Source organism: Terrapene carolina, unplaced genomic scaffold (genome assembly GCF_002925995.2).
Source record: "Terrapene carolina triunguis isolate 2854851 unplaced genomic scaffold, T_m_triunguis-2.0 Scaffold42, whole genome shotgun sequence".
NCBI classification, from domain to species: Eukaryota; Metazoa; Chordata; order Testudines; family Emydidae; genus Terrapene; species Terrapene triunguis.
The window spans coordinates 63,350,551-63,359,430 of record NW_020664393.1 but is presented as its reverse complement, the minus strand read 5'-3'; the positions used below and the strand labels follow the sequence as shown (position 1 = coordinate 63,359,430).

The 8,880-nt window shown below is 41.0% G+C and overlaps 1 protein-coding gene across 1 annotated transcript; it reads right to left on the bottom strand.

The window, feature by feature from the left end:
- Positions 1–601: 601 nt before the first annotated feature.
- Positions 602–8,452, bottom strand: KCNS3 (potassium voltage-gated channel modifier subfamily S member 3). The gene is made up of 3 exons (XM_024198624.2): positions 8,411–8,452; positions 3,071–3,251; positions 602–2,361 (listed from the first exon to the last, which is right to left on the bottom strand). The coding sequence occupies exon 3, from the start codon at positions 2,298–2,300 to the stop codon at positions 816–818; it is 1,485 nt and encodes a 494-aa protein (XP_024054392.1). The 5' UTR covers positions 2,301–2,361; positions 3,071–3,251; positions 8,411–8,452; the 3' UTR covers positions 602–815.
- Positions 8,453–8,880: the final 428 nt, after the last annotated feature.

Genomic DNA, 8,880 nt, shown 5'->3' with positions numbered 1-8,880 from the left:
AGCCTTAATGTGGGGTCTGAAGACCCCATCACAGGCACCCTACCCCTCCACCCCTGGGCTATAAATTCTGTGCTGGGCCTTTTAGAGGTGCGCACAGGATCTCCCTCATAGTGTTTTATCCCTTTTTTTTCCCACTCACTTTATACAGGTGTAACTGACTACACAAGGAACAGAACCATACAGAGAAACATGCTCCGTGTGTACAATTTCTTTTTTAAATCTGAAATGTGTTCTGACTTTGGAAGGAAATTCCAAATATTATACTTCCCTGGAGTAACACCACAATGTACCAGTGAATTCCCCATCCTGAATCAGGAAGTGTATTAGGTTCCTAAACTCCATGTCTACTTAGTGAACGTAGTTTTATGTATATTTTAATGGCTTTTTTTTTTTTTGCAAGTATATTTGCATGTAGAAACTTCACTTAATTGTGCTATATTTCCTACACATTAGCAATCTGCAGTTACCTAAACAGCAGTAAATTACAAAAACAAATTCTGTATAAATCATCAGACTGCTGCAGGAACAAACATTAGACTTCAATTTAATTTATGTCATTTTTCAGCTTTTTCCACCCCACCCTCCCAAAATGCATAGCACTAGTCATGTAAAAACTAAATTGCCATGTGAGGTATATTTTTAAGCCTCATCTAAACAATAAAGCTTGTGACACAACATGAGAGCAAAGAATGTCCAAATATGGCTGAGAGTTAAGTACCCTGAGAATTAAGTGCTCTTAAATTCACTGGAGTTTATAAATCTGCATTAACCAAATATCTGAAAACAGAAATAAAGGAAAGAGAAAATGATTCAACTCATTTTCCAGTACCATTCTCTACAGATGTCATGTTATAAACATCCTCAATATCTTGGATGCTGGAGGCGTCTGTTGAATCTTGATCGCTGGCTATAATTCCTACTGAAGAAAGGCTAGAAATGAAGGAGTGCATCCTTTTTGCATAAATATCCCTAATGTTAAAATAAGGTAGCTCATTACATTTCTCTTTGTGATCATTGTTGGACTGGTCTACATCAATATCCTTTTGCTTTTGATAGTATTTAGAAAACTTGTTGAAAATTATAGTGATTGGAAGGGCCACCACTAATATTCCACAGAGAATACAAATGCTACCAATGAACTTTCCCAGTAAGGTGACTGGGAAAGTGTCTCCATAGCCGACAGTGGTCATGCTGATAGTTGCCCACCACCAGCAGACCGGGATGCTGTGCAGTTCTGACTCATCGTCGTCTTTTTCCACTGAGTAGACCAAAACTGAGAATATAGAAATCCCGACAGATAGAAACAAAAGCAAAAGTCCAACTTCGTGGTAACTATGTCTCAAAGTGGCACCTAAAGACCGCAGTCCTACAGAGTGCCTTGCCAGTTTCAGGATGCGAAATATCCTCATTAGCCGTAGGATCTGAACCACTTTCCCCATATTCTCAATGTCTTCGCTTTCTTCTTCCTTTGTGTCCACAGCCAAGGTAGCATAAAATGGAATAATAGAGACAAGATCTATGACATTCAGAGGGTTTTTCCAGAACTTCTTTAGACTTGGAGCTGCGGCGAGCCTTATCACTAACTCAACGGTGAACCAGACGATGCACGCTATCTCCACGGCTTCCAAAACAGGGTCCTCAATCTCTCTGTCATTGGCATCCCACCTTTGGAACTCTGGCATGCTGTGGATGCACATGGCTACAATTGATGCTAGCACTACGCTCAGGGAGGAAATTGCAATTAACTTGGCTGATAAGCAGTACCCAGGGTTTTCCATTCTGATCCATACTTTCTTTCGTATTTCACCAAGCCACAGTTTATCAAATTTCTCCAGCTCTTTATCAAATATGGATGATTCTTCATTGGAAGAGTCTATACTTCTGTCATTGCTTTTCTGATCCCAGTCCTTATCTTGACCTTCTTCTTTTCTTTCTTGATACCTATTGCTACAGCAAGAATCAATGAACAGCTCGTTGATCCCCCAGTACTCTATTTCCTGGCAGAAGGAGAAGATACAAAGTTCCTCCATGACATGCAGTTTACCTGTATAGTAAAAATTCAAAACATATCTAAACAAAGAAGGGTTCCTATCAAAGTAATATTCCTTATCTGCAACACTGTAGTCATCACACAGTTCCAGGATAGCCTCTTCAGAATGGCATTTGAGCAGTTTTCCAAGTCTGGTCTGGGGAAATCGGAGCAAAGTACTTTGATCAACTGATTGCTTAAAGCCACCCACATTCAAGTGGATAAGTTCCTCATCTTTCCCAGGTCTATGGAAAAATTCACCATAAACCATTTTGAACACAGTAGTTCTGTTGCTGGCTTCCAAGGCACTAACCCATAAGATTACATTGCACCTAAAAGAACATAAGATATTATTAGACAATTTAATTCAGTTTTGTTCTTGCTGCAATTATTTTCCAATCTCCATTTACTGTGGAAATGCTACATTGAAAAACAAGAAAGAAATGAAATGACAAATACATTGTTAACATTTCCGCTAAAGTAGACTTAAATAAGTCTGGTGATTTGTTAAATCAGAGTTAGCAAACTTGAATAATTTCTGGTTCAGCATGCATCTTTATTTTTTTCTTCATTTACTATTACTCTTTTCCTCTAGTACTATCACATTTAAATTAATATTCATTATGAAAAATACAATGAACTTACAAATTTTGGGACTAAAGGCAAAACGTACTCAGACTACTAAACATTTAGGGCCAGATCCTGAGCAGGAGTTAATCAGTTTTGAAATCAAAGGAGCTACATCAATTTAAACCAGCTAAAATTTGGCCCTTAGTACCCCATTCTTTATTATATTATTTGCACCAAGGGGGCATGCTATTATTTCTTACATGATGCCAACACATCTTAATCTACATCCTTCCCTAGAAGAGCATTCTATATTCCTGTCACTCTTTGGTTGAAAACATTTCAAGAGTCTGTTTTAAACAGCTTATTTTCATTTTCCTTTCCTGACCTTGCAGACATCTCTTGCCTACATTTGGATATCTGCATTCATGAAGATTCCACCATAGGTATTCTGCAGCCTGCCTTGCTACTCACCTGTAGTGATGCAAAGTTCCTCCTTAAGACCTACATCAGTTCCAGAAGCACTTCCTACTCTGCCACAGCAGGTGCACTGGTTATGCTGATAAACTGGCATTGAAATGTCATTTCTGGAAAGAGCAGCTTCCAGAGACAGCACTTCCAGAAATATTTTGTCTCAGCAAGTAAGAAGGGGTACCTGTAGGTAAACACAAGTAAAGGGCATTTTAATATCTATACACCTTCACCATAAATATATTATTCAGGCTAAATTGGATACAAAAGGCAGATAATATTATACCATATAAAATGTCTGAGACATTACCCTTGACTTTCCTTTGTTAGTTATAAACCTTCGCTTTAGAGTCAAAATTGGCTGGCCTGATACTTTCCATGTGATTATGACTTCTGACCTGTGTGACAGTAGAAATCGCTATGAGCTCATGATCTAGGATACTTAGAAGTTCGCTTCTTGTATGTCAATTTAATTTACTTCAACTTAGGATGGCAATGAATTTTGAATGCCACAAGAGAGAAGGTATTCTAGCTCTCTTATGTTAGTGTGCTAATTTATTATTATGCAGATCATGTCTTTTAACTGAATTGTCTGGGGTTTCTTTAGTGGTCCAGTTTGCAGACAGTTGTCCAAGGATGCAGATTTTTCACACCTATGAGCAACGTAGTTATGCCAACCTAATTTCCTAGTGTAGACCAGGCCTGAGGATTTGTATTGTGTACATGCAGGTATTTTAAATGAGCACTAACCTGAGTTGGAATGAACTAAATCCCCCGCGTAGACAAGCCCTAACAATTTTCAGTTATTACCTGCTAAACTGGATCAGGGTACATACAATTTAATTATTAAAAAAAAAAAAATCAGATCATTTAAATTAAATACAATTTAAAAAAAAATAAACCTATTAAAACTAAATTTGAAATTATGGCAATTTATATTAAGGCCTAAATCGATTATAACCTAGAAAACGGTTTTAAATTAAATTAAAATATAATATTCAAACAGTACATATTTGCTGCCAAAGTTTTAAAGTTCAATAACTAGTTCATTTAAAGTTGAGAAGCTGACTAGAAGTTGAAAGAGCAGGAGAGCATATTTTCCCTCTTCCAATCTAGGGATAAAAATGACTTGTGAGAGGATGAGAGCTATTACTTCTAAAATCTTGAAGGACGTGGTGATCAGAAACAATCAATTCAATTCACCTACTCCCTTTATTTAATAAATCAGTTAGTTTAAAAGCAAAACATGTTTTGCGTTTAAACTTTTTTTTCCTTATGCATCTACCACATTTAAGGTAATCTTATTTAATAAAAAACAATTTTAAAATGCTAGTTTTGTGCATTTTTAATTGAATTCCAATTTCCATCCAAGTGCAGCTTGAGACAACAGGTTAAAAAAATAATAATCACCATCATCTAGTAAATAAGACATGACATTCACCATTTTCTAACTTTAAATAAAAGGTACAACTTAGAAATCTAAATAAGTGTATGTTCAGCTACATAATTGCTTAATAAGGGTGTATAGATATAGTATATTCTCCTGGTTAACAAAAAGTACCAAATTTAGTGTAAAAGCTATTTTTGGTTACGAAGCAACATGTTTTAATTGTTACCACCCAATGAAAAATCATTCTTTCTTTAGAAAAAGTATAAATGCAAAACAAGATTAAATCACTAATTTAAATCAAGGGTTCCAGCTTGATTTAAACCATGATTAATTCCCCTGAGCCATCCAAACCCTCCTAGCTGAATTTAAGACAGAGAAATGTATATTATTTCTATAATTCCATTTAAATGGATGGGAGCTAAGGACATTGGAGGAACGATTCCATGAGAGACGGAGCAAATTCCCAGACCCATTTTGGAGACGCACAGGCTGAGATTTGAATGGAATTTAGATAGCGGAGTATCATGTGAGCATTAAGAATATGGCTAATCCCCTTTCCCCATCACCACCACCAGCAGCTCCCTGGGTCTCTTGCAACAGTTGTATGTGGATTACAATCCCCATTCTGAAGCATCTCTGGATTCTACTTGTCTAATCCAGAGTTGAATTTCTAGTCACTGCTAAACCTGACATAACCAGAGCTCTACACTGATTCTGCCCTCATGGGGTTGAGATGTTTGTCCCTTGCTCCCAAAATTTGCTCTTCCCAAATGGGAGAATCCTGCCCTGCAGCTTACCAGGGGTTCAACTTTTCACTCGTAAAATGGAGCTCTGAGGGAGAGAATCAGTTCTAGTCCACAGCTCCCACCAGCTCTTACTGGCACTCAGGGCAGCAGCTCTGCGTGAAGCGTGGAGGAAGCCAAACTTGCTGCACTAAAACTGCAGTTCTACCCTGCAGCATGAAGGAATGGGACAAGGCAGCAACTTCAGAGCCCCTCTCGCATAAGGTTTGCAGAAATACAGCCTGAAGGGAGGGGATTCCACTGTGTGCAAGGTACGGCATTCAAGCTAATGAGGCCAGCCACTGGCAGTACGGGAGCGGGAGGGAGAAGAGGAGCAGTTTGAGAGAATTTCCCCCTTCCCCAGCCACTGTGCGTCAAAGAGAGGAAAGGGAGCAAGATGGGAGCACAGAGGGGGACTGGCAGGGGAGAAACAAGGGGGTACAGAAGGAAGGGGAGCAATGGCAGAAGAGTGCAGCAAGATGGAGGACAGGGATGAAGAGGAAGCAACAAGGGGACACACAGAGGGAACCCCAAGAGTAAAGGGGAGTGTTACCTATCAGTTCTGTGTTCTTGGGGAACTAGGGCGCAGTACCCAGCCCTGTCTGACTCACGAAAAACCTTCCCCACCCCCCACCCCCCGCCTCTGCTTGAACCAAAGCCGATCAGAAGAAAGACTTACAAAAAGCAATGAAAAGGCTGGGAGAGACACACCTAAACCCCTCTGGTCAAGGGTGACAGGATTAAGGAAACTCCCCTAGCCTCATTTGTATCAAAGATGGGACAGGGAGACATCCCCATTAGCATACAGAATGGAGAACAGAGATTCTAAGGCAAGAACCACACTGAACTCTGGGACCAGAAAAGCAGGGAAGCACTGCATGGTGGGGGATCTCTGCTCCAGATGTTAATGAACCCACACCTGCACACACCCAGCTCAGTAGTTATCAGACCAATTCTAGTAATAAATCCTTTATTGGTATCCAAAATACTGACGCTGCCTAATTGCACTGTGAGCTCGCTGGAAGGAACACCGCCCATAGCCAGGAATGATCAGTTCCTATTGTCTAGCCTGAACGAAACAACTTTGGTACGCTTCCTTGAGACATCAGTTTAACCATAAACAAATCTAGTGTTCTCCCTTGAACCATTGTTCTTTCCCTAAAAAAAACCCCTAACTATGCTCAAGTAAGTGTTCTGATGCCTGGATCCAAAATCTGCATCAGTTCCATTGGGACTTCATCTTCTCCTGACTGATTGTGCTGGGGGCTCTGCCTGTCTCCAGCACTCCGGACCTTCGGCTACCACCATCACCTGGGACCCCCGATCGATTCAAGCTTCATAGAGTGGTGAGAACCCAGCTCTTTCTCTCTCAGTATAGCCTTCTGACCCTGACTTGTGGGATCAGTTATAGTTTTCTAAACCTGACTTTCATAATCAAATTTAAGTTAGTTTTAATATTATAATATTTAATATTATGTATATTTAATATTATAGGGGTTTTGTTTGTTTGGCTCCCCTTGTATGGTTATTACCTGGCAATAAATAAATTTCATGGTTAAGCTGGTTGCTTCTCTCCCCCCTTCGCCTTCCCCCGTGGGTGTTTTTTGGCTTCCTCATTCACTCTGCAGCAACACTCCTCGTACCTAAGCTAAAGATCCCTGCAGCACCCAAAAATCCTGTGGGGTTTGCTCATCAAGTGGGTTACTGCCAGAACAATTGTAACATGAAAGTGGGGATAGAGATGTGCTGAACCTGGGACATATGAGGTGGCAACTTGGAAGTGCTGTTCGACCCAGCCTGATCAGGCATACTCTATTCCGGTGCGGTGCCCAGGGCATATAAGGGTGACAGCTTGGAGGTGCTGTTCGGCCCAGCCTGCTGAATCCAAGGGCCTATGAGGGTGACAGCTTGGAAGTGCTGCTCGACCCAGCCTACTGCGTCCAAAGACATATAAGGGGTCAGCTTGGGAGTGCTGATTAACCCAGTCCTCTCAAGCGCGCTCTGTTAATGTGTGTGTGTTCGTTTGATTATGGGGCTGGAAGAACCCAGCCCTGGGGAACCTAGGTCCTGCAGGATAGCTCCATTGGGAGGGGACTTGCAGAAGTAGAGCTCCGTATGAGAACACAAGTGACACAAGCAGTACATTGATAGAATTACAGAAATCGCCCCCTCCAGAAGAGTAACCCTAATGAATGAGCATACCCCAAAGTAATGGGCAAATCTGGTAACAGGAGGCAGAGGCCAGACAGGGAGAAGCAGAGACTGGAAATGCAATCTCATCTGGCAGATGGGGACCTAGAGTACTCCAGGCCGGGGAAAGAGATTGAGAGAAAAGGAAACACAAAAGCAAAACAGCTAAGCTCCCACCTGGTAATTGTATTAGAGTCTCTTTCAGCTACCAGTCCAATTGGTACGGGCAACCACAGGAAGCTTAGAAAGAACAGCCTCCCTCTTTCCACTCCCCCCCCCCAAATTTTTGAACCTCTCACCCTGTTCATTTTTTTAATTTTCCCAGTTGAAAATGTTGGGGGGTTGGGGGGAGAGGAGTAAAACCCTGTCAGGGCGAATCCCCACTCTGGCATCTCGAGTGCAGAAAGTGGGGGCCCACAAGGATTTTAAAAATTAATACTGGCCACTCCAGGCTTGTATTACACTCCCAAGGTTACAGCTTCTGACCTTGGCTTGGTAAACGCTGCCGCCACCCAAATGCAAAAAAAGACAAAAAACCCTTTGAACCCAGGAAGGTGTACTTGTGAATTTCTCCCTGTGGTGTAACCTCAAGCCCTTTCACCCCCCTCCAGGGAAGAGCTGAGAAAGAAACAAAGGAAATTAGCTGTGGCTACCAGCTAATCAAACAACATGCACAAACTTCTTAGGACACCAAAAACTCAATCCTGTTCTTAAAAACGGTAAATTTTCTTAAAAACAAAAAGGAAAAAATAAATCTGGAACTTAGGCTTCTTGCTAGATCTTAAAAGAAACAATTACAAAAATTAAGCACCCAAAATAGCTTTCTTGGGGGTTAAGCTAAAGGTTACTAGCAAACAAAAGCATCTGGGGTTAGCACAGAGGAGATCCACAAGCCAAAATAAAAAATAAACCTGATTGTGTCTAACTAAACATTCCATACCCAAATAATTTCTTCTAAGTATGGAAGATGAATTTTCATACCTGGTTCAAGCCTTACACAGCATTTCTGCTTATAGCATTGCTGCTCCGTCCCTGCAGTCCAGAGAACAACAGACAAAGGAGAAGTTTCTTTCCCAATTTTAAAAGTTCTAGCCTTCCCATTGGCTCTTTCGGTCAGGTGTCCACTCCTTTTTTTTTTTTTTTTTTTTACCTGTTGTCTTCTTAACCCTTTACAGGTAAAGCAAGCAGAGAACTGACACCAAGAGGGATTTAAGCTCACGGGGGGAGGGGGGATAGCTCAGTGGTTTGAGCATTAGCCCACTAAAACCAGGGTTGTGAGTTCAATCCTTGAGAGGGCCATTTAGGGATCGGGGGCAAAAAAACTGGTCCTGCTAGTGAAGACAGGGAACTGGACTTGATGACCTTTCAAGGTCCCTTCCAGCTCTATGAGATATAAAATAAATAATATATGGAGATATACCTAACAGCTAATTGGCTGGCTGGGTGTCCAT

What these genes read in the sequence shown, in the direction of transcription:
- KCNS3 (XM_024198624.2), bottom strand. Translation starts at nt 2,300, where the DNA reads ATGGTTTATGGTGAATTTTTCCATAGACCTGGGAAAGATGAGGAACTT.